The 20,100-nt window shown below is 33.0% G+C and overlaps 1 protein-coding gene across 3 annotated transcripts in view; it reads left to right on the top strand.

The window, feature by feature from the left end:
* KLHL1 (kelch like family member 1) overlaps nt 1–20,100 on the top strand; it is a 354,119-nt gene that overhangs the window by 208,188 nt on the left and 125,831 nt on the right. For all 3 annotated transcript variants that reach the window (XM_027064981.2, XM_027064980.2, XM_053216359.1), the window contains exon 5: nt 133–345. In XM_027064981.2, the coding sequence (XP_026920782.1) occupies nt 133–345 (213 nt within the window). The remainder of the gene's footprint in view (nt 1–132; nt 346–20,100) is intronic.

The following is a 20,100-nucleotide window of genomic DNA, read 5'->3' as shown; positions in this document are numbered from 1 at the left end:
GGATTAAGTCTCAAGGATTATGTTATAATGAGAACAAAGGTTATTGACGACTTTTCTCATTTCTTTCTGAGATGCTTTGCTAGCTAAATCAAAGTGAAGCCAAATTTATGCCAAGATGTTTTCTCCCTGCAGGAAAACATAATGGAAGTTATGAGAAATCAAGAGTTTTTACTGCTTCCAGCTGAGGAGCTCCATAAACTCCTGGCCAGCGATGATGTAAATGTCCCTGATGAAGAAACCATCTTCCATGCATTAATGATGTGGGTCAAGTATGACATGCAGAGGAGATGCAACGACTTGAGTATGCTTCTTGCCTTTATAAGACTGCCACTGCTTCCGCCACAGGTAATTGCATGTGATGCTGATTAATGGCTACTATGTGTTGAAAAATCCTACGTTAAAAGTAACATCAAAATATAAATAAAAGGATAATAACAACTTAAAATAGAAAATAATACCCATAAAGCATTTGGTAACATAATCATGTTCAATTAATATGTATATAGTAAACGCGTGCGCGCGCGCGCACACACACACACACACACACACACACACACACTTGAAGGCAGAAAGTCCAACCATTTCCCAAACTAAGTTTTATACCCCTCCATTACCATTTTCTTACAACTTTTCAATTATTAAAGAAAAAGGAGCGTCACACCCCGTTCATTATTATTCCTCACAATTTTGTTTTTACTTTTAATCAAATACTCTTTTCAGGAAAATTTGGTGATGGAAAATGATGATAGGTCTGAATTCCATCTCTGCCACATATTGACTCATGTTCATATAACTATGAGAATGTCACTTAATGTCTCTGATATTCAATTCCTTTATATATAGAATAAAATTGTGCTATCACACAAAAATTTTGAGAGGATCAAATTAGATAAATAGTATCTAGAAGATGTTTAAAACTTTGGAATTAATTCCCTGGTTCCCTATTTTGACAATCTAGCCATCTGCCTATCTTCTATATAATTTATTTATCTAGCCTAAGGTGTAATAATATGATCATTTTCTGATGAAAATACATCCTTGAAGTATATTTTAAGGCTCAATGCATGAGATATCAAACCTCTATAGATGGATAAGACATATACTGACGGGGTACATACTTATGAAACAACAGCCTTTGGCAGTTGGGATTGTGAAATCTTTAATAATTGGAGCTAAGGAGAATCCATACACCAAGTGAACCAACCACCTCCTTTGATTGATGAGTTATGTAAGACACAGGTGAATTGATAAGAACAAGTTTATTCAGTTCGTAAGAAGAAGAGTATTTTTCTCTGATTTGGAGTCTTGTGCTTTAACCTAATTTGTCATGTTGCAAAATTATCTATGTGCAGCAATGTTAACATGGGGTTTCTGTCTTCTCAGGCTATCCAAAATAAGCTTGAAGGTAGCTCTTACCTCCGCAATGTTAGATAAAATTGTGTTGTGTATACATTTTTTTTTTCTGGTAGCTGTGGGGGGCCTGTAACATTCACCTGATCCTTCTTTTGGATCCATACAACCCTCAACACTTTCACTAATACATATATTACTAAGAATGTAATACAGGGAATTAGGGCACTGGGAAAGAATGACAGGCCAAATATAACATGCTAATACATGAAGTGAGAGGTATGGTCGTATATTAAGTTTGGAAAGTTAAAAAAAAAACACTGTGTCAAAATTGGGATAACAAATCAAACTTAATACAGTAATAATTGTTTTTCATCTGGCTGCTGAAATGAATAAAGTAATAAAAACAGAGAAAAAGAATTTATGGAAATCCTGCCTAAGCAAATTATATAAGATTATCCTAATACCAGGATTTTAAACGGGAGACAAATGCATTTAGGTAACTAAACAAAGAATAAACTATGAAGCCAAGCACTGGATTTGTCTGCATCTTCCATCCTAGGTTCTGACGCAAGATATTCTTTGAAACTTGGGGATCTTCTCTCAGGATAGAAATGGCCAATGATCACTATTAGCCAAAAATATCATACTCATCTGTCATCAAAAATGGGAGATGCTTTTACCTATACATGCCTATACTATTCCATCAGAATAGACATGTAATTCTTATTGGTTCAGCTGATTCATCTTAATAAATTAAACTATTTATTAACATTAGAAATTAAGATATATATATTTTGGTGTAACTCGCTAGTAAAAGACTTTTAAGTATACTCTTATTACAGTGTCTAATAGGTATAAATATAGCATATATCTATTCTCTATTCCTCATTTCTCAAACTAGGGCCATTCCAAACTAACTTTATATATAATTTCAAGATAGATGTGCAAGAAGAAAGAGTAAAACACATTTTCTTTTCATAAAATGTTTCTGGATATAGGAGGAGCTATCACTTCTTAACTAACAGAATTACATGTCGTGATAAGCACTTTCCATATATTTCTAACCTTCAATACACAACTACAAGGTAGATGTTATTAATTATATTGTACAGAGGGAAAACAGGTTGAAAGAGGTTAAGTGACCTTGTCAAAGGCCATAGAGCTAGTGAGAAATCCAGACTGCTTGCAAACCTGAGCTGTGATGTAGTTCTACTGAGTGTACGTTGCTTCTTTGTTTGCTTTCAAAAATGGAATACCATAAAAAATCGCCTGAATACAACAGTTTTGAATATTCCTACAAAAAGACTGGTGAAGGAAGAAGAGCAGGGGAATAGGAAATAAAATGCTTTTATTTCTTTCTTTAGTTACCAAAAATAATACAGTTCATCTCATTTAATTTCTTCATTATCCCATGTAGTAAATATTATTATTACCATTTGACAAATGAAGAAATTGAGAATGGGAATGATAGCTGTCTTCCTATGGAGTTGTAGATTGTGCTCTGGATGTATCTGATTATTCCACTGAGGAGAAATGAGTGTAGTATTTTTCTGTTGGCTTCATATTTAACTCAATCTCCGACAGAGGTTAAAAAAAAAGAGTTTAATCAAATCTAGGATTTTCTAGCCTTTTACATGAACTTTCAAAGAAACTAAGCATCTTAGGGTCTTTAAGAAAAGCCATTATGATGATCAGGAAACATTTTTTCTTGATCCTGGAGCCATTAAATATATGTTTACACCTATTATGTATTGCTTATACACCAACACTCTCCTCTCTTCCCTCCTCCCTCTCTCTCAATATATATGTTTATTATATATATATGTGTGTACATATATATGTTTATTATATACATAATTTACATATCTATTAAAGATTAAATATATGTGCTTATTATATACACAAACCTTTATTTAATCTTTAATAGTTATATAAAATACAATATTACATTTTAAAGTACTAGCAATATTTAAAAGAAGGAAAATCTCCATTTTTCTAGTGAGGTAAGAATTTATTTTCAAAGGGAAAGAGTAAATGGGCTACTTTTTAAGGAGACCTGAGAGAAGAATTTGTACGATAATTCCTATGATGTAAATGACAGGTTTCAGGTAAGTGAGAGAACGATGCTCGGAAGACCTGTTGGGAGCTACATATAATATTGTGAAGCAAAACACAACAAGTACTGACCAAGGCAAGAGTAGAACACCAAGAAATAGAGATGTCTAAACAAAAAGAAATAAATATAGAAAAAAATATATGCTTCTGGGATAAAGCTAAACTAAATAACTGGGAGTATTTTTACAGCCTTGACTTTCTAGTTTCTATTTAGTAAGTGCATGGAAAAATTTCTAGAGCTTAAACAAAAAGTAAAAATAAAGACATTGAGACTTCATCAACAAAGAAAACATGTTAAAAGATTGACTGCTGTCAAAGAATAAATCTAGATTATTACTACACTAATAGTCTTCTCTTATGCTTGTGAGCCAATTGACCAACCTGCCTTAGGTGGATTTCAATTTAATTATTTATCACAATCTGCATTCTCTTAGATATTTTTTCCATCATGTGTATCTGTGTTTAGTTATTTCTTAAGTTCACAAGAGAAAATATGTTCTGATATTCTCTTTTATTTATAAATTAATGTATGTTATTATAAAGTATAAATTATGTTAATTTGGTGTACAAATATATAATAAAGATATAAATTTTGGTAGACAGTATGGATTTTAGTTAAGCACAGTGGTAGACACCATGAGCTTCAGGAGAGAATAAAAGAAGAGACATAAAAAGACTCAGAAGTGAAATGTCTATTTTATCTTGTATTGAAATATAATAGTTATTGCTGAAATAAATTCAGTTGGCTTTGCTATAGAAAGGAACTGAGGAAAAGGCAAAATGAAAGAAATACATAATTGAGTTATAGTCTAATAGTGAGTGACTTCTATTATCTTTTAACATTATATTTTAAATAAGGGAGAAGTAGAATTTTCCATAAGAGTTTCTATATTTTTCTGGACTGCCCAGAGGTTTAAAAATTTCAACAGAATTGGAAAAAGTATGGAAATTTCATTTTAGAGAGTGAATGTGTATGTGTGTGTTGTGCGTGTATGCATCGATTTACTTTTTTTCTATATTTTCTTCTATAAAGATGCAACAAAAGAATATGTTCCTATGCAATAACATGTTTTAACACTATGAAACTATTGTTTCCACTCGTTTTAACTGATTTCATAAGATATAAACTTGTAATACGTACATAAATATTTGTTTCTTATATATCTGTTTTAAAAGTACAAAAACTATCCAATTTTTGGTGTGTTCCTTTCTAATGATTGGTTTGGAAATTTAAATCATGTTATTCCAAAAATGAAAGGATTGCAATTCTATATATACTCAAGTCAAAATATCTTCCAAAAAACTCAGTTTTTTCACAGTCAGAGATTATTTAGAAGGTTAGACATATACAAATAAACTATGTTTCCTATTTGGAATTGGTATTGTTTCTCTTTTGAGATGACAAGGATAAAGATTTCTTATAACTTACTGACCAGATAACTACTGACTTTTAAAAGAAATATGTAGCTCTGTGTGTGTGTGTGTGTGTGTGTGTGTGTGTGTGTGTGTGTTTATGTACATAAACACTTTCGGTAGCAAAATGTGAAAGAAAAAAAAAACATATGAAATGGAATAACAAATGATTGCCTAAGCTTAGAAGAAAATGGCTTATTTTAATAATAAAAAAATAACAAAATAACAAGGAAACCAAAAGTGTATCTTAAGGAAACAGATACTACTTCTATTTTATTAGAATACATATTTCTATGCAAAGCTGTAATTAATTTATTCCAAAAGATTCTTTATGTAATAATAGCAATATGAGAAGGGAGAGGTCATCAACATTTTTTACTCCATTGGAAATGTGACAGTTGATCAGATACCAGTGATATAGATTCTGCTGTCTATAAAAATTATAGCCACCACTAAAAATCCTAATGAAAAGCAAGCAAAGTGACAAAGAACAAATCAATATAACAAGAGCATTCATAAATCACAATGTAAGATATACCGAGTAGATTATACTCCTGAGTAATTTATATATTTTGTTTGGTTTTACTTCTCCAAAGTAAGCATTGATAAACCACCTGATAATTCCAACAATTCTCCAAGTTTGTCAGCATAAATGTTCAGTATTTAGTGTATTATATATCTTACTTTTACAAAGGAAAAGAAAAGCAAAACCTTTTAACTCTTACAAAGGAGTAAGGCAAAAGGAATTAATCAAACACATTAACAATGCATTTCCGGTCTTTGTTACTCTTCAATTTGTTTTTGTTCTATTTTGTTTGGGTTTTTTTTTTTTTCTCTCTCTCTCTCTGATCTGCTTGCTGTCTGATTAATTAATGATTATACCAGACATCATCAAAGAAATAGTCTTCTCCACAAAACTAGACTGTAATAGTTTTTAAAAGTGTAGAATAATGTTATTCTCTGAAAGAAACTTGGGAAACAGTGTTTTTAAAACAGAAATGCTCAGACAATATATGCCTCTAAAATCTTACCGGAAATGCCATTTAGTTTCATGATCATCTATCACATGATGGCATTCATGGTTAAAGTTATAATATTAAGAAAATACAATAATTTTTTATTTCATCATTTTTTGTAAGACAGTTATAATGTAAAAACAACAACAACAACAAAAGATATGCACAAGCACAAACTCAAATTTACACACATTACTCTCTTTGGTCACAAGGGTAGAGAAACTGGAACCTAATCTGAAAGACTACTTTTTTGTTACAGTGCTGAAAGCCTCTGTGCTTTTGTCAAGGGCTGATCTCAATGCTTGTGGTTTGTGTCCCATCTTTATTGCCATTGAAATTTCACTACTTCAGTGACCCCTTTTATATTTTATATTATTAATTTGTTCCGTATCGGATCATTGGTATTAACTCATGTAGATTTGTTGTTTCGCATATATTAAACAAAACTCCTCATATTCCTACCTACGGTTTCAATTCTGTTTCCTTTTCAAGCAAAATATGTAATTATTATTTATAGTTGTAATAAATCTAATTATTAATAATCATCATTCTCTCTTCAATCCACTGTAATCAATCCTTTGAACAATTTAAAATCACCGCAAACCTCCATGCTGTAATATTCTGCCTATCTCATTTGTTTCTATCTTATACTTGGCTTCCCAGCGACGTTTGACAGAATTGATCTGGCCACTCTTACCCAATTGTTATTCCTAATTTTTTTGTACTCTGTGATGTTGCAATGCCCCAGGACACCATGTGCTCTGCATAAAGAATAATATTTACTTCTGTACTTTTAAATACTTTATAGGAATCAATTGTAAGTTCCAAATTTATATATTTAGCTCTAAACTTTTCCTGAGAGATAGATTCAAATACCTGGTTAACTACTTGATATCTCTAATTAGATATCCAAGAGCCATCCAAAACTTCACATACTGGAAGAATTGAAGATCCCAAGACTTTCCCCCTGCTCCCCCACTCTCAGTAAATAGCACTACCAACCATCTAGTTGCTTAGGCTTAAATTCTAGCATCACTTTTAATTCTTAACTTTGCATTGCATTTAACATTCAGTTCTTTAGGAAGTCCTTTTTGACTATATTCTAAACTATATCCTTAGTATGTTCTTTTTTTTTTTTTTTTTTTTTTTGGCCTCGCTACAGCCCCATCCTAAAATAAGCCACCACCATCCTTCTCCTGCACAATTGGAATAGTATCCTACCTGTTACTCGAAATTTTATGCTTAACTATGGCAGTAATTTCCAACAACAGAACTCTTGAAGTGTGAATACATTAATCTCAAATTTAAGATTTATACTCTTAGGACAAAATGCTAATATCCTTGCCCTGCAAAGTCTACATCGTCTATTTCATGATTACAAACTCCCTGACTTAATCTCTCCCCAGCACTTAGTATACTCTAGGTACACTGATATTCCTTCTGTTTCTGGCACAGGTCAAGTTTATTTCTTCTATAGCATATCTGTGCCAGCTGATGCTGGGGGCTAGAAGCAGTGGCTTGCCAGTGGAAGAGGATGGTGATGATAGGAATATCTTCTCAGGTGCAAGCAATGAAAGGGGAGGCATAGTTTGTAGATTATTAAAGACAATAATGAAATGGCCAAAAGTCAGCCCACTTTTGTTATTACTAGACCTTGACAATTCTTTAAAATGCCATTAATAACATACTCCTACCTGCTGGGATGAACTGCCCACCACACCCCTTTTCTGAACGTCTACTGCCTAGAAGATGTTTACATTCATCATAGCATGGCTGACTCTTTCTAATTAATCACATGCCACATCAAATGTGTCCTGTTCTTAGCACTTTCACCTACTATTTTCTTGAGTTTTAATCTGTTTTTATCTCTTTCCTTATAAATATATTTTTCAGAAAACCAGACTTGAAGCTCTTGTTCACAAAATTCCTGGCATAATGAGTACTCAAAAAGTATTCATCGAGTCAACAAATGAAAACATTTTCTAGGTCTTAGGAATTGTAGTTTCATTTAACCGTATGTTGATATATGACTTATCTGAAATGAGAGAGAAATCTACAATAGTGTGTTATGATGGAGCTAACAGTGGCTACTAAGGATGAAGTCATAAAGAGCACATTGATTCAGACTTTACTGAAAATCCTTTATTGAATGGACAATAGGAAAGCAAATTAAATAGGATATGCTCCCTCATCTCTTTGCTTTATTAGATATATCCATAGAACATAAATGCATTAGAATTCCTCTGATTTAATGATACATTTAAAAATAAGTTGGCTATAAGAAAAAAATGTCCCATTTTCATTGCTAGCATAATATATCAGAAAACAAAGTCCATTCCATGGGGAAAAAAAACCCTTGAACTTCAGTTAGTTCATAAGCATTTTTGTACATATTAAATAATATACATAACATTTACCAAGAGGCCACACAGTGTGAGAACAATTATTTTCCTCAATTAAACATTAAAGAAGAATTTGATTTTTTATTCATGCCTATTTTATATAACAATGATAAAATTAAAGGACATAATAATTTGTAAGAGGACTAACAAAAATTGTGGAATGTTTGGAATGAAGCAAAAACCATTTAAATCATTAAAATATTTCTAGCTATTTTAATTTAGGATTTAGGGAACTCAGTTAACTCATGAAGCTACTTTAATATTTTAGTAACTGAAGTTTATAGAAATAAAATCTGAAGATTAAAATAGGATCTTTAGACTAAAGAATACTCTTAATTTGGGGGCAAATATCATAGGTAAAGCTATAGTAGAGGAAAATACCTTGATCCAATTATAAGATTATTTTATTTTGAACAGTAATTTATTTGGGATATAGATAAAATACATATATTCCTGCATCCCCTGTCCACACTGCTATTTTTATAAAATATTTTTGCTTGATACTCTTTGAGGAAAAGCAAGGCAGCCTGTGTGGCTGAAACAGAGTCATCCAGGGAGTGAGTTGTTGGAGGAATTTAGAGAAGGTGAGGATCGAAATCATTGAATGACTTGTAAGCAATTGCAAGGACTTTGGTACTTCCTTCGAGTGTGATGGAAGCCATTGCAGAGTTTTAAGCAGAAAATAACTTTATCTCATGTACACAGTTGAATGGACTATCTAGTTGCTGTGTAGAGAGTATACTACAGGGAAACAAGAGTAGAAAATGGAAACCAGTTAGGAGGTGATAGCAATAGCATAGGTGAGATATTTGAGAAGTCACATAAGAGTAATAAGGTAGTAACAATGAAGATAGTGAGAAGTGTCCTCATTCTAGTTATATTTGTAAGTACAGCTGTTTATATGGGAGAATAAGAGATAAGAGAGGAATCACAAATGATCCCAGGTTTTTTGGCTTGAGCCCCAATGAGGAAGGATATTATGGAATACTGACTTTAAGATTTCTATTAAGCCTTTAAGTGGAAATGTTGAATAGGCAGTTGAATGCATCATTTAGGTGTTGTGGAGGTACACTAGGAGATATAAATTAGGAAATCGTTGGCATATAGATATAATTTAAAGCCATGATATGAGATAGTATTACCTAAGAAGTCAGAATAGATAAATAAGTACAGAGAACTCAGAATCACGTTCTGGGCATCGAAACATTACAAAATTAGAGATAGAAAGAACCTGGTAACTGAAATCAAGACACTAGTCAAATAGTATATAAACCAAGGGAGCTTGCTGGCAGAAATTTCATAAAATAAACCATCAGAGAGGACTGAGTGATAACCTGTACCAAATGCTGCTGAGAGATCAAATAGAATGATGTACGTTAATTGATTTTTAAGGATATGAAAGTCATTGGTAACTTTGACAAGATTAGTTTCTGTGGAATAGAGCTAAGCAAATGTGGGAAAACTAGCATTTAAAATAGTAAATACATAGGATGTTTAAAACTGCAAAATTGAACAACAACAAAAAAAAATAGTCTGTAAGTGGCTGGGTTTATCAGCCAGGATTCAATGAAGAGAAACAAAAACAAAGTGAAATTTTAACATGGAAAATTTATTTAAAAAATCACTAAGTATAACAAGGATTTGGAGTAAGGAAGCGTTAGAAACTAAAAAGCTACAGGAACTCTAAAGAATATAGAAATAGCGGATTTCTGAGGTATACTTCAGAGACATTGCTGTTTTAGGTCTAGACCACTACAATAAAGTGAATATCAGTAAAGTGAGTCCAATGAATTTTTTGGTTTCCCAGTGTATATAAAAGTTATGTTTACATTTATAAAAATATAGCCCATTAAGTATGCAATAGAAATATGTCTAAGAAAAACAATGTACATACTTATTTTAGAAAAAACTTTACTACTAAAAAAATGATAACCTTCATTTGAGCTTTCAGTGAGTCATGTTCTTTTTGATGGTAGAGAGTCTTGCCTCCATGTTGATAGCTGCTGACTGATCAGGGTGGTAAGTGCTGAAGGCTGGGGTGACTGGGGCAATTTCTTGAAACAAGACAACAATGAAGTTTACTGTATCGATTGACTTTCCCTTTCACAAATGATTTCTCTGCAGCAAGCAATGATGCCTGATAGCATTTTACTCACAGAGATTTCTTTCAAAACTGGAGTCAATCCTCTGAAACCCTGCCACTGCTTTATCAACAAAGTTAATGTAATATTCCAAATTCTTTATTTTAATAGTCTCCACAGCATCTTAACCAGGAGTAGATTCCATCTCAAGAAACCACTTTGTTCATCCATAAGAATAACCACTCATCCATTCAAGTTGTATTGTGACCTTTCAGAAATTCAGTCACATCTTCAGGCTCTACTTCTAGTTCTAGTTCTATTGCTATTTCTACCACATATTTAGTTACTTCCTCCAGTGAAGTCTTAAACCTTTAATTTGTAATAAACACAATATCTGCAAAGCACAGTAAATCAAAGTCCTATAAAACAAGGTATTCTTGTATAAGGAGCAGCTACTTACTGCCTTGGGGCTGAGACAGAGCACCCATGGAAGCACCCCACCTGAGATTCAGACCTCCTTGAAGACAGTGCAGCCATGGATAACTAAATGGCAGACAAGTCATTGTGCTGTAGCAGTGGTAGAATTTTCTAGAAATCTGTCCTTTAGAACTTACTAGAAATCTTCCCTCTAGGTATCCCAAAAGAGACACCCTGCTACAAAATCACCTGGGGAGACTTCTGGGATAATTTTCTAGGTTCTCCTGGCCATCATGCTCTGCAGGAGGCAAGCACTAGAGAAACTGCATTCATTGCAGAAATCTGGTGAATAGGCATACTCAAACCAGGAAGCAAAATCTTTCTCCCTAGCGTCTCTCCAGTGTCCTCTACTAACAACGCTTACCATAGTGCTAGCTGGCAAAGAAAAACAAAACAAAACAAAACAAAACAAAACAAAACAAAACAAAAAAACCAAAAAACCTTAACGGGCCATTTCATCATCAATTTTCACAAAACAGTTGAAAAAGATAATTTCAGGGGCGCCTGGGTGGCGCAGTCGGTTAAGTGTCCGACTTCAGCCAGATCACGATCTTGCGGTCCGTGGCTTCGAGCCCCGCGTCAGGCTCTGGGCTGATGGCTCAGAGCCTGGAGCCTGTTTCAGATTCTGTGTCTCCCTCTCTCTGCCCCTCCCCGTTCATGCTCTGTCTCTCTCTGTCCCACAAATAAATAAAAACGTTGAAAAAAAAATTAAAAAAAAAAAAGAAAAAGATCATTTTGGAGCTGAGGGTCAATAAATTGATAAAGAAAACAAACAAAATATATTGATAAACACCAAGCTGAAGGAGAGGAATCAGGCATGTTTACATACTCACAGGTGTGATTCTGAAGACAGGAAATTTGATGATCTAAGACAGAGGGAAGAACCGTTGTAATATTTTATCTAAATGTGCTAGGGTAGGTAGGATTTCATGCATAAGTGGGTAGACTGACGTTAGAAAAGAGGATTGGAAATTATGTGAACAGGAGAAAAGCAAAAGCATGTGCATGCAGGTTTTGGTAGTTGAGTAGATGCAGTGGTATAAATGAGTGTTTATTTGATATTTTTGAGCTCAACATTGATTCAGTGTTTGTTCATGGAAAGTTTAATTTCATTGGACCTCAGTTTTCACTTCAGGACAAGAAGATAGAAATATTTTTTTCTGTCAATAACATTGTGTGAATGAAATTAATTTTTTTCCCTAAGAATTGATGCCTACTCAATAAATACTTGACAGTTTTATGGAGAATTAAGATATGTACGTCTTTCCATCTGAAAAAAAATAGTTTTTACAATGCTTGAAACCTCTCATGAGCCTTTCAGTCATTCAATATGTATTAAAATAAAACAGACAAACAAACAAACAAACAAAAAAGCTTAAAGAACTTTTTGCTCATCAAATAAATGGCCTTTAGTGAAATATAGATTCCTTCCACTGGAGTCATTTTTTCCTGAGAGTCATCATTCACAGCTTTTAAATGACAAAAATCCTATGACTTAAAAAAATAGATAAACTGTTTAAAATTACTTTGCAAGCTTGTATAATTTAAATCATTCCTAAGAGGAAAGGAAGCAAACTATATACTGTGTGAATGAATCACAAGTGAATTGAATTTTATCACACAAGTACTGAAATGACTATGACTGTAATTTTAATTTCCAAGAGTATCAAATAAATAAAATAGTTTATTATTATAATGACTCTGAAAATGGAAAAAATACCCCCAAGAGAAGAGCAATTTAACATTAATGACTATCCAGAGAATCAGGCAAAAGCACTCTTTTCCATTCTAATTAGATGGCAAATACTTATAGGTCACCCAGAATATAAGTTGTTACTTTAATAATATTCAAAAAGTAACAGTGCACTGCTAATGTTAAAAAATGGTAAATACTTATATATTATTTTGCATAACCATTCGGAATTTTTTGGAGTGATGTTATTTTTTTCAAAATATAAAGATAAATTATCTTAGAATAATCTTATTGGTGCTGAGTACCATGCAATTTCATATTCCAACCATTAAGAAAATGGTGCACATGTTAATTTAATATTTCCCACAAATACATCAAATTTTCCAATTCAAGACTCATGATAAATTAGAGAAAAGTTTATTTACTTTCCATATATTCAATTTTAAGTTAATGAAAACAATTAAGAGTTTGCTATTATCAGTAATTTTTGTTAGTCTTCTATAGTTTAACCCCATCAAGTAGAACTCATTAAGTGGGTATATTACTTTTCTCTTTTATTTTTCTTTTTAATCTGAACAATAATTGGTGAAACTGTGTGATTTTTTTTAAAATTTTGTTAATTTGTAGTTTACTCTAATATCTCTTACCCACACTATTGCCTTCCTTATCAAGCCAATTCAGATCAGTTTAGAATTTATATTTCCATAATCACCACGGAAAATATGTGAATGATCACACAATGCCATACTAAAATGTGTATCTACCTTACTTTCACAGAATTTTTCGGGGGGAGGAAAGACCTTCAAAACCAGCCCCCTAATGTTTTGCAAGTAGAAATTCAGGCTGTGAGAATTAAAGCAGACTACTTTAGATATTTTAAATTTAAAAACTCACAGAGGCATGTGCAATGGAACCTAGGAATTCTAATTCTCAAAACAATTTTTTCCACCTATGAGAACAAGCTTTCAAACAAAAAAATATTTTAACTTTTACTTAGCATTTAGCAGTTTTTGAGGTATTAACTGTCATCATGACACCTAGAGCAGAAAAGACAACATAGATCCTGAACATTTCAATTTTTCCTGTTATATCTGAAGTAGAAAGTTAGATAATTTTAACTACAAAGTCTAATTTTATTGTAATTCAAAGGAAACATTTTCCTGAATGAATAACTAATATAGAATTTGATTTCACGTATGGGGCGCTAGGGTTGCTCAGTCGGAACACCGTGTGACTCTTGATCCAGGGTTGGAGGATCTAACCTAACCATGTCAGGTTTAGAGATTGCTTTTAAAAAATCTTTACAAAAATAAATAAAAAATTAAAAAATAAAATACTCAGGCATACTTCTGAGCACTTGTTTTTTCACCAAAGAAATTTTATCTTTATTTGGCATGGAATAATGATTTAATAAATAGACGTTTAAAGAATCAAAATTCAATTGTTGATTTTAAAGCAAAATATTTATTTTTCTTTTGAAGAACACTTAAAAAATAAATACCGTGTTAACTGAAAAATAGCTTTTAAAAATAAGTATTATATAAATCATGTTCTGTTATTAATCTCTTTCCTGATGTAGTTTGCATATTATGTTTCTCATTTTCCTGGTGTGAAAAAAAGATCTCATGAACCATGAGATCATGTCCTGAGGAGAGATCAAGAGTCAGATGCTCAACCGACTGAGCCACCCAGGTAGCCCTGGGTGGTTATTATTTTTTAAAGTTTTGGAATTTTTAATGGCAAAGGTTAATGAACAATAGATTTTCATTTAGAGTAAATTATCCCAAGTTATAAACACAAATTATAAAATGTGTTTATAATTTTAAAAATTGGCACATTTTTATGAGTGTCTCTGCCACAAAGTAGCTTGCAAAATTTGCTTTGCTGAGCTGGAAAAGCAGCATATTCAGTGAATTCAATAAGCCGACCTATAAAGACCTGGAAATAGAGTCATAAATAATAATGAGTGTGTTATTCTCAATTCAGTCAGCTATGGGGGTTTTCCAAACCATTAAACAACTTCCCAATTTGCTACAAATCAGCATAAGTGTTATACTCTTTTCAAAAAGAAGCTAGAATAAAAGATGGCAAGTATATGGTAAGAATTTAGGGAGTGATGAATATTTAATCGAAAGGAACACGTGAAATCTAGTTTCAGTGAGTAGTCACTCATAATATTCAGCTACTATAAAAATAAAAAATGAGATTTTATCCTGACCATTAGATTTGACCTCATCCTAATATTTGTGCTAATGCTCATTATTTTCTGTGCATGCTAAAATATATATAGAATTGGGCACATACATAAGTTATGCCTGAAATATAAAGATCTAGTTGAATGGTAAATACACATTTCATCTGATTGGTCAAATTTTTTTTAAGTATAAATACTTATTTTGAGAGAGAGAGATAGACTGGGAGAGACAGAATCCCAGACTCTGCGTTGTAAGCACAGAGCTTGATGCGGGGTTCAAGTCCACAAACTGAGAGCATGGCCTGATCTCAGATCAAGAGTCAGATGCTTAACTAACTGGGCCACCCAGGCACCCCGTGATTGATCAATTTTTTAGGAGACAGGAATGGCATCTTGTCCTGATGTCATGTCCAGAAACAAGGACTAGATATGTGTTAGATCTTCAAATAAATTCCTTATTAACAGCTATTGTCTTCTTCATGTGTCACCAAATTTTGGAATTTTTTGTTTTTATTTTGATTTTGTGTGTGTGTGTGTGTGTGTGTGTGTGTGTGTGTTGTTTGTTTGTTTTGTTTTTTGGTAAATGTGATTCTTTAAAAATGTTCTAAACCTTTTCTTTCCATGTATATTTTCAATAACTTTAGATTAGTCTTTTTTTTTTTTCTTTTTTGCAGTGGACTGAATCATAATTGTCCAACTCTAGTGACATCTTTCCCCATCTGTATCTGCTCTTCACAATGCCTCCAGGGTGAATTTTTCAAAACACATATTCATTTTATTGATATGTTGATTAACAGTAAATCATATACACATACAACAGGGAAAACAGCAAAGATCTAAACTGCTACCATTAATAAAACACCAGAATCAATCATTCGGTGAAAATCAGTCTAGAAATCTCTTCACTTATTCATTCACTCACTCACTCATTTCATGAAGACTTTCTAAGTGCCGCCTGTATCGAGTGGTGCTGACTCAAACAGACTGCTCTTTACTCTAATGCAGCCACATTTTAACAAGAAGCAGAGGACAGAATGAAGGGCTGGCAACAACCATCAAATGAACTATGCCTTCCTTAAAACTCAGATGGTGAAAATAATTATGAATTAAAGTAAACAAGACAAGGTGAGAGAGTGCTTGGGATTGCCAATTTAGGTAGGCCAGAGAAGTCCTTTATGAGAAAGTGACTTTGAGCAGAGACAAAAAAATAAATGAGGGAAAAACCAAATAGATATCAGACAAAAGAGTGTTCCAGGAAGAAGGAACAGCAATGAGGCCAAGGTAAATAGAATTCTTTGGACAAGGTAGCAGGTGTGTGGAAGATGAGGTCAGAAGTGTTCAGGAAATAGGTAATACAGGGCTTAGATGGTCATAAGGAGTTTAGCTTTTATGTCAATTACTATGGAAAGTCACTGAGGGATTTTGAACAGAGAAGACACATGTTCTGTTGTTTCTTCTTATTTTTTATTATGGAAAAATTCAAATGTATTCAAAAGTAGAGAGTAACTCTATCTTAAAAGGATCATTCTAGCTAGTGTATGAAAAATAAACTATATGATGGTGCAATAGCTAAGATCCCAGCAGAAGATAAAATTTACCAAAAATGGTTCATATGAAGAGATGTTAATGAAGGCACTACTTACAGAGATGTGGCCAGTGTTCAGAAAATGCACAAAGTAGGTTGAGGACTCAGGGCCCCTGAACCAAGGTGATAATGGAGAAAACCATATTACATACTTCAGAAAGATCAGAACTATAACAGAGTGGCTGCCCTATTTGAGCTGTAGTCATAAGAGGACATCACTACAGCCACGTTTTGCAGGGAATAGGGAAGAAAATACTCATTTTTATTTCCACCATCTAACTTTCTGCTTGTAATCCCATTGGCTGGACTTGGCCAAAAGCAAGTCAGAAACGGAGCCATGTGATGTAGTTCCAGAATGTTTAGCCTCTCAAGGAACTAAACTGGACAGAGAACAGTGCAAATTGAATGACAGGGAAACAAATGAAAACAATCAGCACTAAAAGGACAGACTGGAAGCAGATACACTAGTTAGGAGGTTTTATAATAGTCCAGGGAGGATGTTAGCTTGTCCCAAAGTTGTAAATATATTATAGAATATCTTGAAGGTTAAACTAAAAGTATGTCCAGTGGATTTGATGTGTTAAGTGAGAGAAAAAAAGGATTCATAAGGACATTCGATTATATGATTACATAAGCATAATCTGATTATACTATTACATGGCTTTATATATAAGGATGGAAGTTTGGGTGGATGGATGGATGGATGGAGATTAAAATATATAAAGATATAAGAGAAAGAAAGATTTTACTAAGAATAGAGTCTCAGGACGCCTGGGTGGTTCAGTCGTTTAAGTGTATGACTTCGGCTCAGGCCATGATCTCATGGTTCATGAGTTAAAGCTCCACATCGGGCTCTGTGCTGACAGCTCAGATCCTGGAGCCTGCTTCAGATTCTGTGTCTCCCTCTCTTTTTCTGCCCCTCCCCCACTCACGTGTGTGTGCTCACTCTCTCTCTCAAAAATAAATGAAAACATTTAAAAAAATAAAAAGAATCTCAATGAATAGCATATTTTGAATAAATATCATTAGTCTGGATTCTGCTTGACTTCCTTTTATTCCTCTGAACCTCTGACCTTTTTCTTGAAATATTCTTTATTCTTTTCTGTGCCTGGCAGACAGGTACTTGTCTTTATTGATTCAATTTAAAGAAGACACTCTGTTGTAAGTATTTATCTACCACATAATACTTGGTTAAGCATGCCTTCCTATTTCCTAGAGTACTTTGTCCATATTTCTTGTACCATTTGACCACCTTCATCCATTTCACCCACCACCTGTCCCCTGCCTCTAGCAACTACTAATCCATTCTCTGCAACTATGAGTTTGGGGGGTGTGTGTGTGTGTGTGTGTATTAGAAGATCCCACATATAAGTAAAATAATATAGTATGTGTCTTTGTCTTTGTGACTCATTTCATTTACCATAATGCCCTCCATAAGGTCCATCCATGTTGTCACAAATGGCAGGATTTCCTTCTTTCATAGAAGGAAAGAATAATAATCCTACATATATACATATACATAGAATATACATATATACATATGTATGTATACATATAATACATATACATATGTATACATATATATATGTACATATATACATAGAATAATAATCCTACATATATACATATCACATTTTCTTTATCCATCCATCCATCCCTCAACGGACACTTAGGTTGTTCCCATGTCTCAGCTATTGTAAATAATGCTAATGCTGTGAGACCATGAGAGTGCACATATACATTCAAGTCAGTGTTTTATTTTCTTTAGATAAACACCCAGAAGAATTGTCGGATCAAGTGAATACCACTTTAAAAAATTATCTTCTTGTGCATTAAGTTGATTAATGTAGCTTGTTGAAATGACTTTCAACTGTTATACAAGTCCAGGAGGGTTATTTGTAAGGAAAAGAAGAAGAGTGAATGGTTTAATGATTCCTGTTTTGGAAAAATCAACCATCTGAAAATTAGGATGTTGGATAAAGATATAATAGGCTTCTCAACACAACAAAAATACTTTTATTTAGCTGTAAGTACTAGGAAATAATAAGCATATGTTCCATTATATTATAAATTACATGTGACTCCAATATAATATAAATTATATTGTAAATTATTTAAATTAGGAACTGATACATTACTTTTGCATACTCCAAAGTGCCTGACATGGGGCTTGACGCATTCCAATTATTTTAATGTCCTTAATATTTATATTAATAAGGCTATATTTTCCCTTATCCCTGAAGTTTGTTCAGTCAAGGTGTTTGAACAACTCATTTCATACCCAAACTTTAGAAACTCTACAGGCAGAGTGTATGCCCAGCAGAATTAGCTTTACTTGGGAGAATTATTTTAATCCCTTATTGACTTGCAAGATGCATCCACCTTGATGTTTTTACAGGAACATATCTCACTGATGATGATCAAAAGAGGTATGTTGGACTTTGATCAGAGTAAATCTAAAGAAAGCTGGAAATCTTAAAATATGCAGTGATTAAAATTCTTTCTCCATCTTCTCTTTGTGGAATGAGGGAGGTGAAATACTGACTGATACCTTATAATTAGTGTGAGAGAAATCGAAAAGTTTTTATTTAAGATAATTGAGACAATGCTAAAGCAAAACAAAAATTTCATACTGTGCCTACATTATTATAGAAATTTTAAAAAATCTAATTTTCCAGAGTAAACTGAATGCAGTCCTTTCAGTTGCCTTCCTGAATATCTGTGTTAACATCTGGGAGTGTTTGCTTCTTACCATCAGCATCAACTTCTCTGAGACAGAATATGGGAGGAGCAGGGGAAGAATTTTCAATCTTTCTTGTAGCACCAGATGTTCTTTATAAGCCTAAGATAGTTACTTCCTTTTTGATATCGTGTGTAGGTCACTGGTACATTTATCTCTCTCAAGGGAAAGTATACTTTAGAGTGACCCTTACACTTAGTGCATTGTACTTGTTAACTACAGTTAGTATGGGGACATTGTGTCTTAACTCAGAGAAATTTCTTACAAGAAAAACTTACAGAAATGCAAATAACACTGAATAACACAATACATTTTATTCTTTCAAGAGCATATTACTTATTGCAAGATGTTTTGAAATCAGGTTGTGATTTGAGTACCTCATTTGAGTAGAGTTCATCAATTTCAGGCAAAAACAGCTAGGATTGAAATGTAATCATTCCTATAAGATATTAGTAAAACCATCCAACTAGTAATAATTAAATGTTTTTAACTACTTTTTCCCTAGGAGATTTGTCTTTTTATCTTGGTATCTAGCAGATACGTGAGTTCTACAGGAAAAGATGATCCAGAATGTTAGTGTAAATTAGAGCTTGAGATATTGTCCAGGCCAGGAAAGGTCTATAATAGAGACTAGACATATAGGAGCAGGCTAAACATCTTCAGAAAGGAAGAGGGAGTTTAGGAAAAGGAAACATCAAGGAAAATAGAAATATCTATTAATTTTATTCTTAGAAAGCATACATTTTATTAATGCATCAAAAATATCAAACACTTGATAATGTTATTATGTATAATATCTATGAAGAAAAATATTGGTTCTTAAGCATCTCTCTGTCATGCAGGCAATGACACAGACATAGCCCAATACCTATTTAACATGTGGACAATTACTACATCACACAGCTCAAAAGTTAAGAATACCTTCATTTAACCCAATGCTATAGATAAAGAAATCTATCTTTCATAAGTCTCACGGTGTCCTCAAAAAGCACAAATGTGCAATATACGTTCTTCCCAATTTGAGTCTGTGC

Source organism: Acinonyx jubatus, chromosome A1 (assembly GCF_027475565.1).
Source record: "Acinonyx jubatus isolate Ajub_Pintada_27869175 chromosome A1, VMU_Ajub_asm_v1.0, whole genome shotgun sequence".
Classification (NCBI taxonomy): domain Eukaryota; kingdom Metazoa; phylum Chordata; class Mammalia; order Carnivora; family Felidae; genus Acinonyx; species Acinonyx jubatus.
The sequence above is the reverse complement of the archived record's forward strand: the minus strand, read 5'-3'. Positions and strand labels throughout refer to the sequence as shown.